Genomic DNA, 27,103 nt, shown 5'->3' on the forward strand with positions numbered 1-27,103 from the left:
ATAATATTGAAAATACAAAGAAAATCTTTCCTAATCTTGAGAAAGTACACTGGACACAATAAATATGGTAACATACTCAAAAAAAATATTTTTTTTAAGCCACATTAATGTTCTATAAGTTCTACTCCGTTTACATTTATGGTTAAAAAACAAGTAAAATAATATCTTGGTTTGCTGATTTTTAAGAAATATGAAATACCATAAAATTCGAGTGCTGGACATAATTGTCAGTATAAACGAGTTGTAGAGTGTCTAGATTACTGAGTGAACTCGTTGTTGTGTTTGCTAAGTGGAACACATTATAATTACAAATGGCCAGCTGGGCGCCCAGTAAACCACCGACTTGCTTGACTGACCACGGATTGTCGTTGGCCCAAGTCAGTTGACTTCGAGAGCTGCGCATGCGCAGAACGTTTGATGATCAGGCTGGGTAAAAGTGCCGGGCATTTTAATGAGCTAATAAATTGAGTTGCGAAAGTGAATTTAACAGAAAGTGTGAGAACATGTGGATATGCTCAGCGGTTTTGGTGAGCCAAATTGGTAAAATTATTTTGTAAACTTTCCTGAATTCCCTTACTTTTCAGCTTCTGGTGGGATTTACCCAGGCTGAATCACCCCCCGATGAAACATTGGGTAGATTTTTAAATGAAACCAATCAACACCTCGCTGTTATTTATGATCAGGCTGTTCTGGCTCAGTTGCTGAATGAGTTGCGCGGACCCAATGACTTGGTGGCTCTCTTAGAGATCGAGGTCACTGACGAAAAGCTTTTAAAATATGTCAGGACCCTGACGACCCGCAAGGCCAAGTTCAAGCGCTTGGGTTTGGGAGACTCGCGCCAGCGGAGATTACTCTCCAAGTTTCCCCAACTGGGATACGAGGCTCTGAACGACCGAGATTTGAAGCGAGTCTATGCACTGGCCTCCAACATGAGCGACAATTACCATAATGTCAAGCTGTGTGCTTACAAACAGCCGGAGAATTGCACTTTGAGACTCATACCAGAGGTCCAATCGATAGTTCAAGGAAGCCGAGATCTGGACGAGATCGAATATTACTGGTTCGAGTGGCGAAGGCGCACTGGTTTGGCCACCAGATCTCAGTTTGTAGAGTTTATGGATCTTTATAAAAAGACCGCCCAGCTAAATGGATATCCTCGCGCCGAGGACTACTGGTTTCGATCCCTAGAACTGGATGGTCAGGAGACCATGGCTCTGCTGGATAAAATAATGCATGGCTTAAGGCCTTTGTTTCTGCAGTTCCACGCCCATGTCAGGGGATCGCTGAGGAAGATGCACGGGGAGGAGCTGGTGCCCAGAAATCGACCCTATCCCCAGCATTTGGCAGAGGTCTTCATTGGTAATGCCTTTAGAAGGGTGCAGGCTGAATGGTATGTGGATCTGCCTTCACCGGAGACGGGTTTGGCCAATATTACCCAGGAGCTGCATCGTCGGGGATTGAGTACCACTCAAAGGGTTTTCTGGAATGTGGCCGAGTACTACAGAGCCCTTGGTCTGCCCCAGCTGGAGGAGTAGGTTATGAAATCATCTGAACGTATTATAATAATAATCCGTTGCCATTGCAGATCCCTTTGGACTTATGCCCAGAAGGTAGCCTCCGATGACGACGATCGCTGTTGGCACAAAGCCTGGCGGTATTATGCCCTGCCCAGGACCAACTTTACCTACTGTCCTCTGAATGACGAGGAGCGTTTCTTCAACATGTTTGAGGCCCACTCGGACTTACACTATTATCGAGCTGCCTCAGTGCAACCAACCTTACTCCAAGAGGAGCCGTTTCCCAATTTCAGTGATGCCATTGGCAAGTGTTTCTCCATGGCAGCCAGTTCACCGCGGTTCCTCAGAAAACTTGGGCTACTAAGGGATGCCAAGTGGAAGGAGTTGCCCGCTCGTCTCAATCGATTGTATGTTCAGGGCCTGAGGGTTGTGTTCCTCCTGCCCGTTTTCTATGTCCTGGATCGCTATCGAGTGGAAGTCCTGGCCGGTCACATCAAGGCGGATGACAATGAGGCCTATTGGCGATTTACAGAGCACTATACAGGAGCGGCGGCTCCAACGAAGAGGAACAACGATCAGTTCGATGTTCCGGCCAAACTTCTCATGGAGGTAGATGATCAGTATGCCAGGTGGGAAAATTAAACACGTTTATATAATTCTATAAAAATTAAATTACCATTACTTTCAGCCACTTTCTAAGCATTGTTCTGCAATTCCAGCTGTTAAAGCACTTTTGCACCGAGTCAGGACAGTTTGAAAATGGAAATCCCAGGATGCCTTTGGACTTGTGCGATCTTTCCGATCAGCGAGGCATAGGAGGGATTCTCCTTAAAGCTATGTCGCTGGGCTCTTCGGTTCACTATAGAGAGGTACTTCAGGAACTTGTTGGTAAACCCGAGATCAGCATAGATGGCTTGCTGACCTACTTTAAGCCTCTACAAGATTGGTTGCAACAGCAAAATCAACAGAATGACCTGGAAGTGGGTTGGAAATAAATTGTGTCCAGGAAATATTTTGAAATACTCTTTTGGTGGTACATCAAAGTGGATAAATCCATCACATAAGACAATATATTTATTCAGGGACTTATACACCGAAGGAACTGTCACATGTCGTTGGGTACTTAGGATAAGAGAAAATATTTTCTTTAAAGTATGTATTAATCTGATGTATTTATCATCCCAAAAGTATGCCGTGCACAAGCTACAACAATTTTTGTCTCTACATGTAAAATACATTTCAAAGTCATAATGACTTTAATTTAATTATGACGATGTTGTGTTACCAGCTCAGGAAAATTATGACTCATGTTCATGAAGAGGAAGAACACATGGCGCCTTGATTCAAAAATATTGCATTTTTGAGCTTGATAAAAGTGTAGGAACAGAGAAGAACGAGAATGGATAATATAAAAAATAGGAGAAAAAAGGGGGAGAAGGTCGCAACCTTTTTAAAAAGATAAATGGAAAATTTGAATCCGCAAAACAGGACCCAATCATAGGCAATTTGAAATAATGGTTACCTAATTAATCGATACGCAATTAAGTTCATCATCTAGTTCATCTAGTTCTAGATCCTTGCCCTTCTTCCATTTCCCCACTTCACTTCAAAAGCAGTCATGATTGAGATTAAATTAGAAATTAGAACATCGCCTATGTTAGCAGTACAGGGGTTTAAAGCTTGAACTTAGAAAAACCGATATGGAGAGTAAATATATAAATATGTCATAAAATATATTTTTTAAATTTTCCATATTCACCTTCGTATATATGTACTTTTGGTTTTATGTCAAAATGTATTTTGTTACGCAAATGTAGATATTAACCAAAATTATAGCCCTTTTGTTTCCGCAAAAGTCCCTATATGGTGTGTTCCCTGGCACTATGGCGGCCCAGGGTGTTCATTCCTGCCAATTCGAGGTATTCGGCAAGGTGCAGGGCGTCAACTTCCGGCGGCACGCCTTGCGGAAGGCCAAGACCCTGGGTCTCCGGGGATGGTGCATGAACTCCGGCAGGGGCACCGTGAAGGGCTACATCGAGGGACGACCCGCCGAGATGAACGTTATGAAGGAGTGGCTCAGGACCACGGGCAGTCCGCTTTCCAACATCGAAAAGGTCGAGTTCAGTTCTCAGAGGGAACGCGATCGATACGGCTATACCAACTTTCACATTAAGCCCGATCCGAATAAAGAGGCCCCAGAAAATCAAGCAATAGGCAGTAGTACAAGCAACAACGACAGCTATTAGGGGATTTTGGGGAAACAATAAAAATTGAAGGTCATAACATACTTTGAGCTAATTTCTTTTATAAACTTCTCACAGATAGCACAAGATAAGATCAAAAAGTAATTCATTGATATATTTATAAGTGTACTGTATACTAAAAAGAAAGCAATCTTATATATTTTTACATGTTAGGTGAGCAAAACCATTTTTAAGTCTATCTATTTCATGGAAATAAGATGCATAAATCACAAGGAAATGTCCTTAATTTACTTAGGGGAAGTGAATTTGGGATACTAAGATTCACAGTTCGGTGGGTTTCCATTCGTTCTCAATCAGTCAACGCCTTCTTAATGATGATTAACTTGTGCATAGTGACAGCATTGTTTGCATTAAATAACCGGAAATAATCCAAAGCAAATGCAAAACATAAGCTAGGCCCTATAATTAAAATGCACTTGATAATAATGACTCTCGCGGGCTCTTCACTCAATAGCCACTTATTAAAACCATGCAAATAGCTATAGTTAGAAAATACAAATGAAAATAAAAAGTATCCACAATACGTGCTTAATGTGCGTCATGCTAAGCGGTTAGCGATTTGCCGGGCGTATTGACTTACTCAAACTATTCACTCGTGTAAATTAATTATTTACAGGCACTTGGCGCTATTTTCCCACGGTTCTAAGCAGTCCAGAATTAGTTATATAGTATAAGAATTAATATAGCCCAATGCCCGTTAAACCCAAGCTGACCTTGACTGGTAATTAGCTTTTTGGCCAAAATATGAATTTTGTTTTGGAGGGATCAGTTCCAGGTACAAAATCACGGAGCAGCCAACCACATCATAAAACGTCTAATATTTATGAGCTCATATGTGAGACAGATAGACTTGGCAGATCCCAATCTAATTACTGCCTGATTCACATATCTCTCTACACTTTACTATACTATATGCACTCTCATTTGTATGCCAGCAGATTGGCAATCAAGCTATCAATCAGCATGCCAGTCATTCGATTCATCGGGGTGGAGAGTCATGCAACCCCAGTTAACACCTTTGGGGATAGTTCTCTCCCATATCCCATCTCGATCTTCTACGGTAATCATTCACATTCACATGAGTCACAACTTTTTCACATGTCGCCGGGTCAAGATCGAGTTTAAGAATTGCACATTCCACAAGCGAGGGTGGAAAGAATCAGAGCTTGATGTCTTGCATTTTAATTGCACGTATTCCTCTTGTGTATGCAATTACTCGTAATAAATGCAACTTTCATGACTTGTCCCTAAAGTATTTGTTTTTGAATAAAACCATACCCCTAAGGTTCAGGTATAATTTAATTCATGGATCTAATAGTGTTATTTTGTAAAAACTTTGCATTGGGGGTTACTATTCCTATTAGTATAATGGGTAGTAAATCAAATTTAAAGCTGTACAGCCATTAGAACTCACTAGTTTCTGCCCATTAACCGGTGTTGAAAATGTGATTTGCACTGCAGCCCCATCAGCTACACCTGCTTTTAGTATTTGCCGGCATGAGTCAAGATATTTGCAACATTTCTCTGGGTCAAGAGCAACAATGGAAACATCGCAAATGCGGGTGGATGCTAAATATAAGTACGTTTCAGTAAAACATAAGACGAGTTTAATTCAAGTCATAGGCCTAGCAAATAGATTATCGGAAACACCTTTACTGATTGTGGGACATTGACTTGTTCACTTTAATAAATTTATTTATAAATCTGAAGATACTTGATGAGACATATGATTTATTTCAACTTTTATTCACATAAATACTTCAATGATATGAATATGTGCAGGTCCTAGACAAATAAATAAGTACTACTCTTAAAAAATTAAAGATTAATCATTTTATTTTACAGAAAAAGAGTTTAAAACAAAATTCGAAAGGATAGTTGTTATTTATTTTCTTGCAATGGAGGCATTAACTGCAATGGAATTTAAAATTAATGGTAGTTCCTGATCAAATAGCAGTCAATAGTCAATGTCTCAACTTCTAACTCAGTTCAACTGAGTCCACTCAATCGCCGTGTACTTTCTCACAGTCTACCATTTTTATGCGGTTGAGCTTTTCGCCTGATAAGTACACGAATGTACATATATATACCTTGTGGGGGCACCCTTACCCTCCCTTTTAATGGCCAACATGCATGGCAAAAACATTTACATACTGCTCACTCACACAATTGGGAAGCCAACTCATTGTTGTTCCCAGGCTTATGGAAGATGCGATTGTAGTTGTTGTCGTTGGCAGTGCTAATTGCGATTATCTCACACGAATATACAAAATATATAGAGAAGTTGGCAGCGACGTCAGCTGCAACGGCGACTGCGACTGCGTTCAAATTTGAATTCATTTTCGAGTTGAAAAAAAAGTGGCAAGTAATTTCGAAAAATATTCTTACTGTCTAGTCAGTAGAGTTTTAGACGCGTAACCGGACGCTACGTGGGCGGTACAAAAAAGCGAAGGAAATCGCGTGCTAAGTGAAAGTGAAAACGGAAAGATTAAAACAAGAGTTCTTTCTTGAAGCCCCAAGATCGTAGGGAGATCTTACACATATATATAGAAAAATTCATAGAATCTTGTGATCTTGTGTGCTAAATACACTGCCAGTGGCTGGCAATTAAAATACTTAATTGCTTGTGAAAGAGTTAATAAGTAAGCTGTCAACGGCGACCTTGGCAGTGTGGAATATAGATCTTGAGATAAACGCAATGTACAGTGTTTCGGTTTTAAGTTGTCTTTGCCTCGGCCTGAGTTTAAGTTTGGCCAGTCCCCAGTTGAACCTGCCCACCCCCCAACCGGAGGTTTTCTACAATGGCTACACCCCAAATGTGGGCACCACTCCGGCCCAACTTCGAGCGGATCGGGATCGGGATCAGCGCTACGGACCTCCCTACTCTGATCAGGGAAGAGGTGGCAACACAGACGATGGGCTGGACGACTTTAGGGTGGGTGTGGCAATGAACCGACTGAAAACCAATCTATCTAGAACCAAGAATTTACCTTTCTAATGTTAAGCCCACGAGGTTTTTTGTTCTACACATTTGGATAATATAATATATACGAAATGAAACACATGCTTAATCGTTATTAACGTGAAATGATAAATAGTTTCATACTTCAAACAAAGTACCTATACCAAATTTAAGAATAGATCAAAAATAAATAAACACACAACGATCTTAAATAAAGTATCTTAAAGTATAGGTACAATCAAATTTAATAAGCATATTCTTGGTAGTAGAAGGATATTTCTCAGTGTTCGATTGCCACCTTAGCCCGCTGATCTTTCGCTTTCAGTATGGCCAGACAGATGACGAACGCATGAGGATCGGTTATAATTATCCCTCGCCCCAAGTGAACTTCAGTGACTCACCGTTTAGTGGGAATAGGTTTTCCAATCACAACTACGGACCCATTTCCAGTACCACCGATCGCAGCTACGGCAACGATCCCAATCTAAATCAGCGATACTCGGATGTGCCCTACTCCTCTCAAGGAGAGCGTAACTTCAATCCCAACGATCAGTACAATTACAATAATAATCCCAATGTGGAATTTGTGGGCGTCAACAATCGGAATCGATTCGAGAACCCATTCCTTTCGAACCAGGATCGGTTCAACCTGAATCAGGGTTACTTGGAACGACAGCGCTACCAGCAGGATCGTCGCTATCAGCAGGAACTGGAGAAGCTGCGCATCCTGCTCGTGGAGTCCGACCAAAAGGGATCTCTGGAGTGCACCGCCAACGTGGCTGCCCAGTGGAATTTCGAGACGAACGTCAATGATTTTACCCAAACGGAAGCGGTGAGTGAGCGTTTTTTGGCCAAATACAACCACCAGTACTAGTAAATCGCGCAATTGTGGTTGAACGGCACGCGATCTTTGCGGTGGTGGTGGTGGTGGTGGTGCAGTTTTCCCATGGTTCGCTGTGGTAGTTTTCTTACACACGCACACTCAAATAAGTCAGAAAAGTCGCATTCTGAAGGTCGAATCGCCTTGTCAGATTCCCAGGCAGACATGCCAATGTCAAAGCGATGAAGTCTCTGAGTTTTCCCAAACAAACTGTGTGTGGACTAATCGCTGTTTGAAGGTAGAGTTATAAGTCTGGCCTAAAGTGTTACTGCATGGCGAACTTAAAATTCTGGTTCTATATCATAGGTTCTTTGATATAAACGAACGGGTATTCTACAATTTGATCATCTTATTTACGACAACAAGAATTGTATAAAACCTTATATTTCATTGAAAGATATAAAATATCTCGAAATCTTTACTAGAAAATATCTTGATCTTGATAAAATCTTATATTCATTTTGCGAGATTGCCGAAAAAACTAATAAAGTTGAACATAGGTTACTACTAACTATAGGTGATAATAGGCTTTAATATTGTCAATTAATGATTTAAAACGCTGTAGGGGTACATTTATTGATAATCTTTATTGAGAGCAAGGGTGTTATGGATTGTAATATAAATATTTTTTTAAAAAATGTTATTATTTTAACCAGCTAAACGCTCAACAACGATATGTTGAGTTTCAACGAATCACTGCCGAACAATCAAAACGGATCAATAAAGATCTAATCTTTGACCGTCGCCTCTACAGACAACTGATGTTGCAGTCGGAAGTAGGACCCAATGCCCTTCCCCTAGATGTTTTGGACAGGGTAAGATATATATTCGCAATATTTTAATTTAACAAACAATTAATCGTATGGCTTTACAGTACAATCGACTGCTGAACGAGATGCTGTTCCTGTACAACAGTGCCGGAATCTGTGCCTACCAGCAGCCCTTCCAGTGCGATCTTCACTACATACCCCAGCTGAAGGACATCATGGCCAAGAGCAGGGATTGGGATGAGTTGCAGCACACTTGGGTGGAATACCACAGGAAGGCGGGACGGGGAATGCGGGATAGCTATGAGCAGTTGATCGATGTGATGCAGGAAGTGGCATATGTAAACAGTGAGTTGGGGTATAATCATATCCAAGAATCCAAACTAAAAACCCTTAATATGCAGATGTCACCAATGGCGGAGAGTACTGGTATCTGGGCTACGAGTCGGGTAACTTCCGCCAGGATATGGATATTGTGTGGGAGCAGATAAGACCGCTCTACGAGGCCTTGCACGCCTACGTTCGGCGGAAGTTGAGGGACTACTATGGTCCGGATCGTATTAACCGGATAGCTCCGATTCCCTCACACATCCTGGGCAATATGTACGGCCAGTCGTGGTCCAATGTGTTAGATATTCTGATACCTTATCCGGGTCGCAAGCTCATCGATGTCACGCCGAGAATGGTGGAGCAGGGCTACACACCGCAGTTGATGTTCCAGCTGGCCGAGGAGTTCTTTACCTCCATCAACATGTCGGCCGTGGGCCCGGAGTTCTATCGAAACTCCATATTCGAGCAGCCCTTGGACAGGAGAGTATTGTGTGAACCCTCCGCCTGGGACTTTTGCAATCGCCACGACTTTCGGGTGAAAATCTGTACGGACATCAACCAAAGGAGTCTGATAAGTGTGCATCATGAGATGGCCCACATTCAGTATTTCCTGCAGTACCGTCACCTGCCCAAGATCTTCAGAAATGGTGCCAATCCCGCCTTCCATCAGGCTGTGGGCGACGCTATTGGCCTCTCCGTATCGACTCCCAGGCATTTACAGACCCTGGGACTTCTGCAGAGGTCCCTCGACGAGTCCAGCTACGATATAAACTATCTATTTACCATGGCAATTGACAAGGTAATAAACAATGTTTTCATGGAAATGTACATATTATTTTACACATTTTACTGTGTATACTTTTTGAGATATAGCGAAAGAAAGAAAAAGCTATAAATATAATATTTGTCGATTCACGATTCTATAGTATACATGGCATTTCCTTAAAGTGATAGCTGGCTGAGAGAAACACAAGTACCCAGACAGTTTTAGATAAAGAAGACGATGACGTGGTTTTGAAACTTGGTTACATTCTAATCAAATATATCAAAGCTTGAACGACATCTTATACAATGGAATTGTATATTTCGTATAGAGAAGGAATAAAAGTTGATGTTACTTTTAGCTAAGAATACTATTTCAGGAAGGTTTATGTTTTGACTACTTCTAAAATTAACCGTGCACATACTTTGAAGTTTTAATAAAGTTTAACTTTTTAATCTTGAAATGAATTGTTGGTAGAGTTTATATTTTGGTTTATTTGTTTCTTTCAGGTGGCTTTTCTGCCCTTTGCATTGTCTTTGGATAATTGGCGTTACGATGTCTTCAGTGGCAATGCGAACAAACGAACTATGAACTGTCACTACTGGAATTTACGGTTGGTATTTAAAGCAACATATCTAAGCTTTTATTAATTATATTTTTTATCCAGTGAAAAGTATTCTGGCATAAAGCCTCCAGTTCTGCGCTCAGAGAAGGATTTCGACATGGGAGCCAAGTACCATATACCAGCAAATATTCCCTACATCAAGTAAGTGTTTTAAATGTTCTATATTACGCGTTTGATTGCATAATTACCTGGCAAACATTTCTCCTATTTAATTATGTGCTGCATAACCAGAGCAATTAAAACGTCATGCTGGGGCTTGTTATTTATTTTGCTATTTTTGATTACAATTTACACACTATTTCAAACATTTTCCGTCAAATTGCCGGCGATTACGCGTTGCGATCGCTGAGATCGTCGAACCGGCCATAAAGTTGGCCCACTAACATCGCATAATGTCCAACACACACAGAAAGCCAAGCTCGGGTCTGCGAAAAAGAAAATGAAATTAAGCTGAAACTGAAAACTCACATGTCTGCAATGTTTCCCGCATTCACTTTCCACTTGGCTGCCGTTAACAGACGGAGCGGGTTTAGTTGGCCATCATTTAAATAAGCCCGGTTGGAAAACTGTTACGAAAATCCAGACCAGACGATTTTAACTGTTCAGGCTCGACTGCCAAGCTCGAAGCGTTGACCCAGTAATCTACAAATATTTTCTGGCTTGAGTTTCCATTTCCAAGAAGGTGTCAATGCCGAATCATATGTCTCAATCTCCTTGGTTTCTTCTTTTTATTGTTGTATAATTCGTTTTGTCTAAGGTTTCACCATAACTAATACCAGCGTGTGTGGCTTGAGTTCTTTTAAAGTGGCTATTAGGTAATCCCAAGTGGGTCTATGCTATCAGATGATTTCAGTATTAAAGTAATCTTGGATTATACTTAAATTTTACTTTACTTGTAACAATAAAAAGTGTGACTTTATATATTCCCAAGTATGAAAACAGCAAGTTAGGAAGTCGTCATAGTTATAGCTTGTAAGCTACTTAATTTAATTTTTCTTGAAAAAAGACTGGCTCCACTAAATGAATGAAGTGCTAGCTCGGCTCCCCATCAGAGCCATTAGCCAGATTTTTATTGCAGCCATTCTTTTGGCATTAGCCGCACACTCCCGGTCAGGAAAATAGGGGGCGGTGAGGATGGAGGATTACAACACCGGGTCGCAAATCGGGCATTGTGCTGGCGATTATTTATTGCATAATCAATAAACTGCAAACGCTACAGTTACATAAACAAAAGCTACCAGAAAACAACTGGCCACCAAGAGAGTTAGCCCCAATATGGTAATAAAAAAGAGCTGTGCCCCAGCGCTCGACTCGACGGGTCTTACGGCTCAAATATCGGTTAGCAGCACATGTCCTACAAACCGACTGGGGAAAAACGTGATAAATCCGTGGCCCACTTTATTTAACCCACTCTGCAAATTGCAGCGGCTTCAATGAAGCCGAAAATGCAAATTGAAACCCAATCTTTGTGGTCGCTGCAACAGGCTGGCAAAAGCCGCAGAAGGAGTGCAAAAACCGAGACCGAAAAATAAAGCAAAGACCCCCTTTTTTGCTGGTGCTAATAAAAAGTAATGCCCACACCGCAAAATAAACGCTAGGAAATGGACACTGGTGCACAGACTTTGAGCTCAAGAGCCCGGGGAAAGCGAAACGATGGTGTGGAAAATGTAATAAACATGTTGAACTGTCCTCCTCCTTGGAGCCCCCCAAATTCGCCTGTCTTTCAGGCAGTCTTTCTGTGGGCGAGACACTTTGAATATGCAATTATGAATGCAAGGCGATGTTTACCTCATTTGAAAATTAGATAAGACATTTATGGGCAATGAAGGAACGACTTGATTCGGCTCTTCGCCTTCTATGTCTGCTTTTCTGTGGGTAAAGCGATTCGACTGAAAGTGAGTTTGGCCAATGCAAATGGCTGCAGTATGTGGGAAATGTTTAGGTTAAATTGCGATTATTATTTGTTTATAATAAAGGCAATTACACTTAAATGGAGTCAAGCTACAAGCAATTAAGTCCTTTAAATTTTTATTATAATAAATTCCAGATCTTAATAAAGTAGTTGTTGCCAAAACGATTTCAATTAAGGTTCGTTTTTGTTTGTTTTTATTTTTTGCACAAATATTTGTACCTACAGAGATAATAAAGACATGATTTCAAGTCGTTAGTAAAATATGGTATTATACCAGAGAATTATATAATTCGGTGTTTTGTAACTAGCACAACTGGCTCGAGTTGAGCCTTTCAAGATTAAGTGTTATAAAACAAGTTGTTCGAAATTGTTTTTATTGTCCGTTGAAATTGCTATTTAGTTACTTCAGAAGCGTAAGCCTTGGGATTGTTATATATATTTATATTTTTTTTATGTTTGAAATAAGCCAGTTATAAAATTATCCTTGAAATTAATTAGAATATGTTTTACAATATTTTAATTTTTTTTAATATTGATTTCCTTCTCAATAATAACAATGTTTAACCTTTGTTAAGATTAATTTATAACTTTGTTTTGGTAGTTTGCTGAAATGAATTAAAAAACAGTTGTGTTTTCGTTTTGATCACTTGGTTTTCATTTATTTAATTGTGTGTCATTCATCAGCTTCATGTTGTATGAGATTTTTTGTTTGTTTTTATACAGAGTCAAAAAATATTTGGTAAATTAAGTACTTTTTATAAATCCGTTTCGATTGCTTATACGAACAAGCAGTATTACAAAGACGTATTACAAACTAGGTAGCGAAGAATATTACAAAAACTAATACAATACGTTCGTTTACAAACTGACTTAAATAGGCGTCTCCTATCTCGAATATCGCACAAGCTTAAACGCTATCAGTAGTCTTATCACACGCTCACAACGCTGGGACGCTGCACACAACTGGATGGATCGATCCCGATCCTCATCGTAGGACGGGATGGTAATGGATCCATCTCACTTGGGAACTGGAACGGGTGCACGAGTCGGGGTGGACCAGAGCAGAAGAGGGAGGAGCCGCGGCTGGAGGACAAAACAGCAGCAGCAACCACATCGATGATGCACCCAGGTGGTGTCGCTTCCGTCCATCCAAGAGTCCACATCGTCGTAGCAGTACAATAGGCCTGGTATCCTCTTGGCAACTGTCTGTGTTCGATCGAGTGTCTTGGAGGGGCGGGAAGTGGGTTGGTGTTCTTGTTCTTGTAGATGTTGATGTTCTTGATGTTCTAGTTGTTGTGTGGGCTGTGCGGCCCAAATGTGTCGCTTCGAAGTCTTAATCCTAAGTTCCTTTACAATCCACTCGTTCACAGGGCTCACGGGTTTCGTCAACGTTTCAAGGTATCCATTTGTGTTCTGTTTTTCGGTTTAATGTTATGGCTTACGGCTAGAAGAGAGTTCGGTCTAAAAGCTAAGTTCGTCGGCTACTCGTCTGGTTTCTCTGAATCTCTGTCGGTTATCACGTTGTGTAGGAAAGGTGGTATGTTATGGAATGGAATGATGGGTAGCGGGTTATGGGTTTCTTTTTCTGGATTTTCTTTTTTTTTTCAACTTGATTTGGGAAATTGTGGAAATGGAAGAGTCTTTGCTTGCCATACCAGTTCATTCTCAATGCTGTAAAGAAAAGCGAAAGAAGGGGAGAGAAAGAGAGAAGAGTGCGATTCACCAGTTTAGTAGCCGTGATATGAATGATAATCATGAGAGGCAAAATCATGCTCCACCTCGTGCTCATGCTCCACGATGGGATGCGAATGGTGATGGATGGGGGCGTGGTGGTGGTCCTCCTCGATGTGCTTGTGGTGGAACTCCGGCTCCTTGTAGGTGACATGCTTCTCATGGTACTCCGGCACGTGCTTCTCGATGTGGACATGGACGGGCTTCTCAACGGGGATCTTGACCGGGTAGGGAACGTGTTTCTCGACCTTCACGGGCACTTCCTTGATCACCGGGTAGGGGGCGGGCACATGGACCTTGACCTCATAGGGCACTGGCTTCTCAACATGGACGGGCACGGGACGGTCATAGGGCACATGGACGGGCACTGGCACCTTCTTGATCACGGGCACGGGCACTGGTTTGTCAACATAGTGGGGCACTGGTTTGTCGATGTAGTGGGGCACTGGCTTGTCGACGGGCACCTTCACGGGGTAGTGGACCACCTTTTCGACGGGGTAGGGCTTGTCAACATGCACGTGCTTCTCCACATTGTAATGGACGATCTTCTCGACGGGATAAGGTGCGGGAACATGGACCTTCACGGGCACATGAACCTTCTTTTCGACTGGGTAGGGAGCGGGCACATGAACCTGGAGGAGAAAGAAAGCCAAATGATTAGAGCCCCTATATTGATGAGTTCCCCGATTCCCAACCCACCTTAACGGGCACAGGGCGATCGTAGTGCACATGGACGGGCACATGGACCTGCTTCTCCACTGGATAGGGAGCTGGCACCTCGTAGGGCACCTTCACGATCTCCTTAACCTCGTAGGGAATGTGCTTGATCACCGGGTAGGGCTTGGGCACCTTGACCTTAACGGGCACATGGATGTGCTTCTCCACCGGCACGTGCACGATCTTCTCGATGGGCACGGGCACGGGCACCTTCTTGATCACCGTCAGGGTCTTCTCCTCGTGCACCGGGAAGTGGGGCACGTGGTGATGGTGGTGGTGGTAGTCCTCGTAGTGGTGCAGTCCTCGCTTCGACTTGGTGGTGTCCTCGCTGGCCGCCGTCTCGGCAGCCTTGGCCTCCGGCTCAGCCTTCTTCTCCTCGGCGGGAGCGGCTGCCTTTTCGTCCTCGGCCCGGACGTAGCTGGTGGCCAGGAGCAGGACCAAAGCCAGCGAAGTCGCTGTGCGCTGCAAGTTAAAGGAGTCCTTGTTAGAATGTGTTGGTGGTATGGACATTAAACTGGCAATCATAAGCTTACAAAAATATATGAAAATGTAAACTCATTGATAGTTTAAAATATAATATTGGATGTTTAAAAACTTCTTAATTTGGGAAAGCTACTGGGGCTCTGAAATTTAAGCAATCTATTGCATTTCAGCCAAATAGGAATTTAATTCAAATATTCAATACACATCCTTGTGATTGTTTCGAAGAATTGTTGTTGAAATCACTGATTCTTAATGCGTTTCTGTGCATTTCTATCACTGAACAATCGAGTGGGTATCTTTAATATTCTTGAGTCCTTTGCAACCACTTGTTCACTGCACTCTTTCGTCCTGCCACCGATACTTACCATCAACTTCATGCTGCTGCGTTTATCCTTCGATGGACGGGAATGGAAATCCGTTTTCCCAGGTGGTGTGGCACGCGGTTCGAGAACTGGGCGAGAACTGATCCCGTTTTTAATCGAGGGGTGTCTATTGATCACTAGTCCACGTGTTCCGTACGACTCTAGGCTGTAGACTGTTCGACGGTTAACGGTTTAATGATGCCTACTGCAGCGCCTGCGCGCACTTTTATAGTTCCCAATCGAAAGCAAAGCCACTCTACTCCAAACCGCCGAATGAATGGATGCACGAAGCAAGTTAAGCCGAAGAGCCAAAAGCATCGGCAACACCAATAATAATCGCAATGGCCCAAAACACATGCGGCGCAGCGAATGGTGAGCGGTACGCCATACTAACTAGTGTGTTTGCTGTTGTTGCTGTGCGGTTGCCTGTCTACTTTGGCTTCGGTGGTCCGCCGGCTGGTGGTTCGCTGGATTTTGGAGGCGCGAAGTCAACGCAGCCAAGCGCCAAATGCAGCGCCACAGTCACCGCAAAAAAAAAAAAAAACAAGAATGGCAATCGAGCTAAAATATACGAACCTTTTAATACCCTTTAAGGGAATTGTTAATAATTTTTTAAGATATACTCAAGTTTTTAAACATCTGGCACTATCGACCTTTATTATAAAAGTCTACAGATCATTGCACCTATCAAAATAGTGCATTAAAATAAACTTATCTCCGTTTTTAGAGAAATTCTATCTATTTTATATAAAGTATCTGTTATTATTGGTCTCTAAAAATTTACTTTCCACTAAAAACATTTTTTTGTATGCGTTATAATAAAATACTATAAATTCTTTTCGCCGAAAAATGAATCAGACCGTTATGAGATTTGAACTCGGGCTCTTTTAAATACAAAGCAGAAGATGAACTTGGTTCTTTAATACATTTTAATTTAATAATATAAGCACTGCTGTTAATTATTTGTGCTGAATTTAATTCAAGAGCTGTGACTTTTTAAAGCATTAAATGGCTTTTCAAAAACTGCTTTTTAAGTTTATGTCACTTTTAAAAATGTATATAAAACCAAATGTTCTAAAAGCCGAAACTAACTTACTAACTATAATCATAATAGAGTATAGACTTAATATTCTTCATCCTCCCAATTACATCCCTATGCATAAACTAATAAGTCCAACTTTTGCCTTTTAAAAATATAGGTCGGTCCTAGGCAATTAAATCAGTGTGCCAATGAGTTCGATACTTTGAGTAAATTTTTTGACAATTAATACGTGTAATAGACTCATTATTATAAAGTATGCGCGGCAAACCGATCTTCAAAGTCGTAAAACCCTCTTCACGAGTATGAAAGCCGAAGTAAGATTGCAATATCAAGAGAAGACCAAGCGAATGGGCGATAGCGGGGGGATTTTCATGGGGATTGGGGGGAGAGCAGACGAGGGTCTATGGATGCGTGCCATTTTGCTGTTTAATTCGACTACCGTCAGCTGCCGCTTTTTCGCTTCTTGTGGCTGCCGCAAGTCAATGCACGTAAAAGGCTTGAGAAACCAAGAGCCAAGCCACAGCGGCAACTTCAGCAGCAGGCCCCACAATTTCTGGCTGGTAATTGAATAACACCCAAATGGATGAGCCGCCTTTAAGCCACTTCAGGTGATGAGCTGTTCGCTTTGTTGGGGGTTTTCATTTCAATGTTGTTTTAATGTTAATCACAGATGGTTATGTACTCGTTGCTGCTGAATGTTTTGTTTGCCAGCTCTTTGCTGATTGTTCTTTAGTGCAATGTTTTGATTGACAACAGATAAATCATTAAGGGACTTTAGATGTGAGTTTATGGATCGGTTTTTAAAATATATATTTAATCAATTTAAGAAATTAGAATGACAATAGATCGAACATATTTTAATATATTTGGTATCATTATATATTTCTCTATCATAACTTCATGCATTTAAGTCCATTAGTCAATAAGTAATCGTACTTCAAATGAGCACAACAACATTTTACCATACCCTAAATAACACCAATTTACTTTAGCTTTTCCTTTCACCGCTTTGAACGTTTTTCCTAATTGAATGCTCAACCAATCCTGGTCAGTTTTTATTTTCTATTATTCCAAGTCTTTATCCCCCTCACTTTCGGTACACCCCCTTTTTTTGGTCCCGTGTCACCTGGTTTTCTCCTTCCTCAACTGACCACAGACAATCCTCTGTCTGGCTGTCATCTGCATCCTTTTACTTTTTTCCCCATTCGTATTATGCCATTATCCCATTCACCGAACCCAGCCCCCAGTAATTCCGGACCAGTTTCCGCGAGGTTGGGGACCAACTTCACCTGGAGAGTGTGTCACTCGGTCATTCGGCTGTGGTTGTGTCACTGCTCCACATTGGATTCACCAACCATAACCTAAGACAAAGAGCACAATCACAACTAGTAGAAACAGAAGTCCGCGAACCGAGACGCTCGTCCAATCCAATCCAATCCATTCCATATCCATATCCATTGCTGCGTAATTGATACCACCGGCACCACAAACAGTAGCGCCACCAGAGTCCAAGTGGACCCTGGCCGGGGCGGGTCCAGTCTTAGTCCGATTACCTTCCTCGTTATTATGTCAATGGGTCTTCAGTCAGCTGCGGTTTGGCACACATATCGAGTATAAATATATCGCACTTGTAGTGTGGATACGAGTTTAAGGTGCACACCATAACAACTAATGCTTTCTTCGGGATGTATTGCAGATTTATGAGCAAGGTATTTAATATTATAATTCCGAAAGTGAGCAGTATCTTTCTATAACTTTATTGAACCTTTGTATATGATAACAGAAACCTTAAAAAAATAATCTTACTGTTAATGATATGTTGAAATGGGAACCTAATATAAGAAAACAGTATTTTCAATTCAAAGATCCATTTAATAGGTTAGAACTTATAATATTTTATAGATTTAGTATTATTTTGTTCTGATAAACCCCTTAAAAATCTTGTACCTATTGAGAGGTATAGTTATAGAGTGGTCTTATGGTCATGTTTAGTATCTTATAATCCAAGACTTGTTACGATAGCAAATATTTTCTCGCTTTCGTTGCATGCATGCAACTTTCGATTTCGTTTCGATTCGCGTTTGTTGCATGTCTTGACCACATTGTTCGAAGCACATTTCCACAATTGCGGGAAAGAGATGGCGCTGGGCCAGAAGAAAGAGAGGCAGCGAGTGGCGCTTGGAGGCTGCCCCAGCTGATGGTGATATTATGTCATATGTTCGTTTGCTGGGGCGCACGCCTTCTCGTCAGAGAGATGATTTCGAGTACATTGTCTGAGCCCCCTCATAATCGGTTGGAGTGCTCTTACTTCCTTGACTTAATTACCATGTGCCCCCACATATAACTATGTGTATCCACACTTATATACACTCTTGGCTTCTTTTTTTTAGACTCCCCCCATCCCCATTGTTTTGCCTTGCCTATAATACCATCTCTCGATGGGATCTCAGCTTCTTTGTGCCGATATTCAGGCTGCAGCTCGTTTGTTTACATTGTCTGTGGCCTGACCTTGCCGCTTTGGCGATAAACTAAGCTTTACATAAATTCATTCATCCATTTTTCGGTGGGTCTTTATTCGCCGACAAAGGTGTCAAAGTTGAACCTGCTGTCGATTGATTATATTTCTTAGAAGAAACTGGCTCTGATTTGCATTCGCTGCCTGATTTGTGTAACAATTTATTGTCATCGCTCGAGCATTCCATTCCACTCCGTTCCCATTTTTGATGTTGTGATGTCTTAAGTATTGGACGACTTCCAACAATATATAGAGCTGTATGCCGTGTAGGCGAAAATGACAGTTATGACACTTTATGTGCCGTTTACCAAAGTCCCATTCAGCTCTTTGTCACCTAAACTTGTTGGTTGTTGGTTTCGCCTGTGGTTTCCACTTGGCAAAGTGTAGGTAACTGTTTCTTGTGGGTCTCGGTGGTTTAACCGTTTCGCGTCTTGTTTACTGCCATTTTTTGGATCGGGCCACCGCAGACGGGGTTCATTGCATTACTGGTCAAGGTCGTTGGTTGGGCTTGTTACCCTGGCCAGCTGACTGAAAAGTTGGCTCCCAAAACGAACGACGCAATTTGTCATGGTGGGAAAACCTTATAAGTAGGATGACTCCAAACTCTGCTGTAAACATTTCTATCTACAAGAATTTTAGATTATAGACTTCCGTTAAAATTCGATTACTTGATTTTAGTACCCAGATTTCTTTGTCTAAAGGATCTTTGAGAATTTTCTTGTTAGAGAGGATCTTGTCAAATAATCAAATTTAAACGGAAGTTTATTATCTAAAATCCTTTAAATAGAAATGTTTATAGCAGAGTTTAGACTAACTTAAAAATCCTAAAGCTAAAATAAGCCTAACCCAAATCCGCGTTGTAAAAAAATGTTTTTATATTATAAAGCAAATTACAAAACAGATCAAAAATGTGTAGTACCTGAATTTAAGAATTAAATATTTGACTTAAACCCATCCAAATCTCATTTAAAAAGTTGCAACCATTACTTAAGTTATGGAAACAGAAAGTGAACCTCCTTGATCTGCAGTTATCTTAAAAGGGAAACCCTCGAAGTTCAATGCCAAGCCATTGCACGCCGCCCAAAAACTTCATTAGGCAAACCAATTATCAACTATCCCCATGATCCGTTCGTTTTCGGGTTAAATACCATTCCAATGAACTTGCAAGACGTGTAAACTGCAATCACTGCCCTATTACAATCGTTTGGCTGCGATCAGCTGTTAATTTTCTAACAATAGCCAACCACTTCCCCCAATGATCATTGCAATTAGAGCTCAATCGGGGTTTACGATCTCAGCTTAACGCATCTCGGAACCGATCAGCGAAATAACACTCCGAAAATAAGAAAAGAGACAGGAAATGGGGTCAATGGCAAAAGCATTTGAACTCTTGCCTCTTTTATATTGTGACGAGTTCGTTAATGCCTTTTTTTTATTTCGGAATGGAAACTGTTTAGACACATATTGTCCGAGAAGCCAAGACACTATTTGGTCACATTGTCACGCGCCGTTGAATGCTTTTGACAAAACTAAAATATCTAAGTATCTTTATGCATCTGCAGCTAACCGTGACGTACACTTAATACAAATTGTGGCTGGGCGTCCCTCTATTTTTGTGGGTAGTGCACTAAGCTAAACTGATTAATAAGGAAGTTGCGCCTGCGATCCACCTGCGAATTTATGCAGATTTCCCAGCAAGAAAGCCTGAAAAACCAGTCAAAGAAAAACTATTTATTAGCATAATAATTCCGCCTTGGGGGCCAACTTCGTGTCGGCCAGCTGTATTGGGGTGGGGTGTAATAGTTGACCCATTGACTTAGTCAACAAATCTTGAGTTTTCAGTGAAAAGCTTGCGAAGTATTATGCGGAAAATCCGCTGCCTGTCGTCACTACTTCAGCAGAAACTATTTTAAATAAAGACTTCAATTTCGATTTCAGTTTTGGCCACAATTCACCTTTGTTTTTGTGGCCATAATTACAACAACACCTCAAGTCCGAAACAAAGTTGGCAATCAAATAAGCCGTTGTTGCTGGTGCAAATTGCGTAAATTGAATAAACATTATGCTGTAGTGCAGCCCAGGGTATCGGGTAAAACACATTCGGGCTGGTCCGTTTCTTGTCGGCATTTTCGTTTTACATTTGGTTAATCTGCCTTTGCAGCTCTTGGCTTTGCTGCCTTCTGAGCCGCAGTGAGGCGAAGCCGAAGTTGCCATTAGTGTGAATGTGGATGGGCAAGCGAGAGGAGCTCCAGCGGTTTTTTAGAATAATATTAAAAATATTATTTTAATTTACTACCTAAAATAATGTGCTCAGGGAAGGAAAGTTGTGGAGATTTTATAGCAAGTCACTAGACTAAACAATTATCGTAAAGTGTTGGAAGCTAAATAAATTGTATATTTTCCACAGTGAATTTAATTTTACGCTAGTGTAAGCTAATAGTCATTAGTGGATTATTTTGAAATTTTTTCTACCTAATATAAATATCTCTTGGAAACTTTTCCCTCTAACCTCGGCCAGTCTAAAAATATAGAGCGGAGCGTAATTAGGCAGCACTCAAATGACTGTAATTAACAAAACAACAGCAATAAAAGAAAAATACGTGTATTTAGCAATCATCTTAGACACATAAAATACCAAAAAGCGCTTAAAAATAGAATATCAAAGTATTATAAAAACAAGGAAGAACGCTATAGTCGAGTACCTCGACTATCAGATACCCGTTACTCAGCTAAATGGAGATATGCAAGCAGCAAAGCGAGATTAAAATGCGCCACCTACCGGCGGTATACAGATTTAAGCGTTATGGGCGTTAGAGTGGGCGTGGCAAATTTTTTGGATCAATCGATAGATATTGACGAGACCAATACATTTCAGTTAAAATTTTTTATCTAGCATGAAAATTGTGGGCGTCACAGGTTTTTGCGGTTTGTGGGCGTTAAAGTGGGCGTGGCAAACTTTTTTTTGAGTCAATCGATAGGTAATGACGAGACGAATACATTTCAGTTAAAATTTTTTATCTAGCATAAAAATTGTGGGCGTCACAGGTTTTCGCGGTTTGTGGGCGTTAAAGTGGGCGTGGCAAATTTTTTTTTAGGTCAATCGATAGGTATTGATGAGAACATTACATTTCAGTTAAAATTTTTATTGTAGCATCAAAACTGTAGGAGCCACAGTTTTGGGCGGTTTGTGGGCGTTAGAGTGGGCGTGGCACTCTACTGAAACAAACTTGCGCTGCGCAGGAATCTCAGGAATCTGCGTGCCTAATCCCAGTATTGTAACTCTCATAGTTTCCGAGATCTCAGCGTTCATACGGACAGACGGACAGACGGACAGACGGACAGACGGACAGACGGACAGACGGACAGACGGACAGACGGACATGGCTAGATCGACTCGGCTAGTGATCCTGATCAAGAATATATATACTTTATGGGGTCGGAAACGCTTCCTTCTGCCTGTTACATACTTTCCGACGAATCTAGTATACCCTTTTACTCTACGAGTAACGGGTATAACAACTAGAGGTAGAACTTTAAGCAATTGGTAGACTTTAATGAACAGAAAGACAAATCTGTTCAAGTACAACAATCAAATTTATTATGGTTTTCCTATATTTCAAAAGCATGTAAAAACGTAGTAAAAACTTGATTGAGCGAAACAACTTCCGAATAAGAAAATTAGTGAACAGAGAAAGTAAAATCAGTACGCATTAAAAATGCATACAATATTTTTGGACTGCATACAAAGGAAAGCAACTGATTGCTAAACTAAACTTTATAAAGCGGTCAAGAGAAGTAAGCAATGATTAATAAAATGATTAATATTTGTACATATTAAGCAATAAAGCTTTGAAGAATTATTTCGAGATTTTTGTCTTTGGTTGCGAAAATGTCAGAGGGCCAGTTGCAACATATTTAAGATCTACTCCATGATAACTGCCAAAAATTACCCGTACACATTTTCCTCAGGCTTTCGTCGCGTTTGGCTGTTGCTCTGTCGGATTGTTGAAATGTGGCAACACATTTGGGTTTGAAAATTTTCTTTGCAACCGAAAAGTTGCGCGCAAAAGAAATTGCAAGTCAATTACCGCTAGACGGTTTGCATGGCGCCATGACGCAATCGCCACATGTGGCAGCCGCACACACAAAGAAAAAGCCACAATAATATCAGCCAAGTCGACGTCATCAGCATATCGCTAATTGATTGCGTCTGCATTGCTCATTATGGTTTTTGTTGTTGTTGCATTCACTTTGCTTTTGCTTTTTGGGTCGAGCCATTCTCCATTGGCACACACACACACTTGTTCCAATCGGGCTAACACGAACAACGGCTCAGTTGGCCAGTTGCTCGGGTTAGGACAAGATCAATGTTGCTGGCGTTGGTCAATCCAGGCAACAGCAACGGCAACAGGTTCTCCCAAAACGAAAGACTCAGGCAGCGAACTTGAAACGCGTATCGGCTCTTTCTGGACTGCCTGTCATTGCAGTTGATTGCGCCGATAAATGTGGCTGCTCTACAGTTCCCGGCACTCGCCTAGCTCACGTGCACTAATTGTTGCATCACTTTTCACCAGTCCACTTTTCGTTCATTTTTGCCAAATTACCTGCCATATTTTTGCTAAAGTGCTTTGGAGATTATGTGGGAAGTGAAGTGGAGTGAGAGGGAAGTAGATAGATAGATAGAAGTGGGCAAGTTCACTCGAACTTTGGTAGACCAAAGTCATATTTTATTTATATATTAATTCTAACTAAATTAGAGTGAATGCTATAGTAGAGTGACTCGACTATAAGATACCCGTTACTCAGCTTTAAAATAAAAAACATTTAAACACGAATTCCATGGCATTTTTATTGGCGCGGCTCGTATCGGAAAGGCTACTACTGACCATGCAAGGTCTTTTTAAATTGATAACTTAGTTATCCAAGACTTTAAAAAAAAAAAAAAAATAAAAGCGATTGGTATGATTATTGGCATGTAAACAGGAATTGATCAATAAAATCAAGTTCCACTTCCACTAAGAAAGGCTTCATCTATATGGGGGTTAGAATGGCACTCCGCTGAAACAAACATTCGCAGCTTAAGAACACCTAAGAGCTGTATGCTAAGTCTCAAAATTCTAGCTTTTATAGTTTCCGAGATCTCATCCTTCGGCTTGTGATCCTGATCAAGAATATATATACATTATAGGGTCGGAAATACTTCCTTCAACTTGGTACGTATGTACTTTCCGACGAATACTTTTTAACTCTACAAGTAACGGGTATAAAAATGAAAACTTATTTTCATTAAAGAGCCAAAAAAATATATACTTCCATTTTGTGTTTGCAAATAATTGTACCAACTTTATCAATAACTCTCCTAAATTATTTATAATTATACCCGTTACTCGTAGAGTAAAAGGGTATACTAGATTCGTCGGAAAGTATGTAACAGGCAGAAGGAAGCGTTTCCGACCCCATAAAGTATATATATTCTTGATCAGGATCACTAGCCGAGTCGATCTAGCCATGTCCGTCTGTCCGTCTGTCCGTCTGTCCGTCTGTCCGTCTGTCCGTCTGTCCGTATGAACGCTGAGATCTCGGAAACTATGAGAGTTACAATACTGGGATTAGGCACGCAGATTCCTGAGATTCCTGCGCAGCGCAAGTTTGTTTCAGTAGAGTGCCACGCCCACTCTAACGCCCACAAACCGCCCAAAACTGTGGCTCATACAGTTTTGATGCTAGATAGAAAATTTTAACTGAAATGTATTGTTCTCATCAATACCTATCGATTGACCCAAAAAAAGTTTGCCACGCCCACTTTAACGCCCACAAACCGCGAAAACCTGTGTCGCCCACAATTTTCATGCTAGATAAAAAATTTTAACTGAAATGTATTGTTCTCATCAATACCTATCGATTGGCCAAAAAAAAAGTTTCCAGGCCCACTTTACCGCCCACAAACCGCGAAAACCTGTGACGCCCACAATTTTCATGCTAGATAAACAAATTTAACTGAAATGTATTGGTCTTGTCAATACCTATCGATTGGTCCAAAAAAAAATTTGCCACGCCCACTCTAACGCCCATAACGCTTAAATCTGTATACCGCCGGTAGGTGGCGCATTTTAATCTCGCTTTGCTACTTGCATATCCCTATTTAGCTGAGTAACGGGTATCTGATAGTCGAGGTACTCGACTATAGCGTTCTTCCTTGTTTTTTTTATTATTATTTCACATTTTAATCAGCTTTTTTAAACTTTGATTGTTGTATTAAAATATTTACTTTAATTTTAATTTCACAATGTGCTTCAAAAATTGCAAAAAAATGATTTTGTTATATTAATATTTAATCTAATATCTTATATAAATTATTTATTCTTTGGATTAGAATGATTAAACAATAAAATATAATAATAGAACCAACCATTATTCAGAATAAATACATATCTTTCAATGAGGTGCGTAGGCTTTTAAAATGACTTTGCTTGTGAACAAAGGCTTTGTTTTTATCATCCCATAAGTATATATCATATGAAGAATGAACTTTGTTATTTTTTATTTCCGACTATTGTGAAATTTATATTTATCTCTTTTCCAGTTAATTAAAAGTGATAAGAACGGTGCTTCACATGAAATGGCTGTTTTTAGTCGTAACTCTTATTCTGGGAAATTTTTACTTGTATTGAATGTGAGCAGATAACAAAGTATATCCGCTTTAATGCGAATTGTAAAAGTTTTATAATAGAGCTCTTTGCATTTCAGCATCAAATTGTACTTGACGGCTTCCGTTATTTGGTATATTTCTGCGCTTCCGAATTTGCCATGTAATCACAGAAGCTACGACAATTATCATAACACAAACCCCTAAAATTGTACCCAAAATTAGTGATTTGTGGCTGCTATTTACTTTCGTTATAGAACTAGATATAGATGAATCCATTTGGGGTAATTCAGTTGATTCTATTAAATCGTGTGCTTCTGTTGTCGATGGTGTGGTCGAAGTTGTGGTTTGGTCGAGAGCACATAGTCCATCGGCAGACTTTTTGTAGCCAGGACAACAAAGATATTTATCTTCTATTCTGGTTTTGGTCTAAAAATTTGTCCTTTTGTAAATTCCACATAAACTGTATTTAATGCTTGCAGCTTACCACAGTTTTATTCCCTGCTTGTATTCCCAATTCTGAGAAATATTTCGCAAAGTTGCCGTATTCCTCCATAGGCTTAGCTACCATCTCCGTGTAGTTAACAGCCACGTGTTGTTGGCACAAGTGAGGATCTGCATCGCAAGTGATCCTTTTGAACATTGAAAGGCTCAGTACAGTATATATAATAATCTTAAACATTTTTGCAATATCAGTCCGCTCCGGAAAACAAATAAAAGGCAACTGTTCCAACCTTTTGAGGGATACGTATTTTATTCTGCTCTTGAGAAATGTCATGGGCGTCACATTATTTATTCAAAGGGGATCGCTTGCTCCCAATTTTGTTTTTAAATTCTAAATGTTATCACATATTACATTTTGGGAAATTATTTAAACAATTTTTTTTAAAATCCCTTTTTAAACTTATATTTGCAACGTCACTGGGCAAAAAAGATAATAAAGCTTCGCAGAAGATTAAGCAAAGCTCGGCTTAACCAGAGCTTCATGTTTGGAGGATAGTGCTATGCTTTTAAACTATGGTTGGGGAGCATGTCAAAAGACAGAAGGGAACTTTAATTGATTATATATATAAAATATAATAATAATAATTATTATTTACATAGATATGAATGCAATTTAAACAAGGAAGAACGCTATAGTCGAGTACCTCGACTATCAGATACCCGTTACTCAGCTAAATGGAGATATGCAAGCAGCAAAGCGAGATTAAAATGCGCCACCTACCGGCGGTATACAGATTTAAGCGTTATGGGCGTTAGAGTGGGCGTGGCAAATTTTTTGGATCAATCGATAGATATTGACGAGACCAATACATTTCAGTTAAAATTTTTTATCTAGCATGAAAATTGTGGGCGTCACAGGTTTTTGCGGTTTGTGGGCGTTAAAGTGGGCGTGGCAAACTTTTTTTTGAGTCAATCGATAGGTAATGACGAGACGAATACATTTCAGTTAAAATTTTTTATCTAGCATAAAAATTGTGGGCGTCACAGGTTTTCGCGGTTTGTGGGCGTTAAAGTGGGCGTGGCAAATTTTTTTTTAGGTCAATCGATAGGTATTGATGAGAACATTACATTTCAGTTAAAATT

General features: G+C 40.5%; 5 protein-coding genes across 6 annotated transcripts in view; 3 read left to right on the forward strand and 2 right to left on the reverse strand.

Annotated features, from left to right (window-relative positions):
* The first annotated feature begins 118 nt into the window (after positions 1 to 118).
* Ance-2 lies at positions 119 to 2,527 on the forward strand. Its single transcript, XM_017072833.4, has 4 exons — positions 119 to 527; positions 585 to 1,531; positions 1,586 to 2,146; positions 2,206 to 2,527. Exons 1-4 carry the CDS (start codon positions 504 to 506, stop codon positions 2,510 to 2,512), a joined length of 1,839 nt encoding a protein of 612 aa, XP_016928322.3. The 5' UTR covers positions 119 to 503; the 3' UTR covers positions 2,513 to 2,527.
* Positions 2,528 to 3,293: 766 nt separating this feature from the next.
* On the forward strand, positions 3,294 to 3,797 carry Acyp (Acylphosphatase). The gene has a single exon (XM_017077781.4). It carries the CDS (start codon positions 3,401 to 3,403, stop codon positions 3,761 to 3,763), a length of 363 nt encoding a protein of 120 aa, XP_016933270.3. The 5' UTR covers positions 3,294 to 3,400; the 3' UTR covers positions 3,764 to 3,797.
* Positions 3,798 to 6,183: 2,386 nt separating this feature from the next.
* The window catches only part of Ance-3 (angiotensin-converting enzyme Ance-3), a 48,144-nt gene continuing 27,224 nt past the window's right edge, over positions 6,184 to 27,103 (forward strand). Inside the window, exons 1-7 of the mRNA XM_017086232.4 lie at positions 6,184 to 6,716; positions 7,069 to 7,575; positions 8,280 to 8,438; positions 8,498 to 8,738; positions 8,795 to 9,519; positions 9,993 to 10,096; positions 10,151 to 10,249. Coding sequence (XP_016941721.3) covers positions 6,480 to 6,716; positions 7,069 to 7,575; positions 8,280 to 8,438; positions 8,498 to 8,738; positions 8,795 to 9,519; positions 9,993 to 10,096; positions 10,151 to 10,249 — 2,072 coding nt within the window. The 5' untranslated portion in view covers positions 6,184 to 6,479. The remainder of the gene's footprint in view (positions 6,717 to 7,068; positions 7,576 to 8,279; positions 8,439 to 8,497; positions 8,739 to 8,794; positions 9,520 to 9,992; positions 10,097 to 10,150; positions 10,250 to 27,103) is intronic.
* Vajk1 lies at positions 13,528 to 15,521 on the reverse strand. Of its 2 annotated transcripts, XM_017086247.4 has the most exons (4): positions 15,317 to 15,520; positions 14,451 to 14,930; positions 13,799 to 14,383; positions 13,528 to 13,691 (listed from the first exon to the last, which is right to left on the reverse strand). In XM_017086247.4, the coding sequence occupies exons 1-4, from the start codon at positions 15,326 to 15,328 to the stop codon at positions 13,686 to 13,688; spliced, it is 1,083 nt and encodes a 360-aa protein (XP_016941736.2). In that variant the 5' UTR covers positions 15,329 to 15,520; the 3' UTR covers positions 13,528 to 13,685. The 2 variants fall into 2 exon arrangements, with proteins under 2 accessions (XP_016941736.2, XP_016941728.2); XM_017086239.4 differs by having other exon boundaries at positions 13,528 to 14,383; positions 15,317 to 15,521.
* Positions 25,395 to 26,253, reverse strand: LOC108018697 (uncharacterized). The gene is made up of 2 exons (XM_017086275.4): positions 26,004 to 26,253; positions 25,395 to 25,945 (listed from the first exon to the last, which is right to left on the reverse strand). The coding sequence occupies exons 1-2, from the start codon at positions 26,196 to 26,198 to the stop codon at positions 25,592 to 25,594; spliced, it is 549 nt and encodes a 182-aa protein (XP_016941764.3). The 5' UTR covers positions 26,199 to 26,253; the 3' UTR covers positions 25,395 to 25,591.

This window comes from Drosophila suzukii, chromosome 2L, assembly GCF_043229965.1.
Source record: "Drosophila suzukii chromosome 2L, CBGP_Dsuzu_IsoJpt1.0, whole genome shotgun sequence".
Taxonomy (NCBI): domain Eukaryota; kingdom Metazoa; phylum Arthropoda; class Insecta; order Diptera; family Drosophilidae; genus Drosophila; species Drosophila suzukii.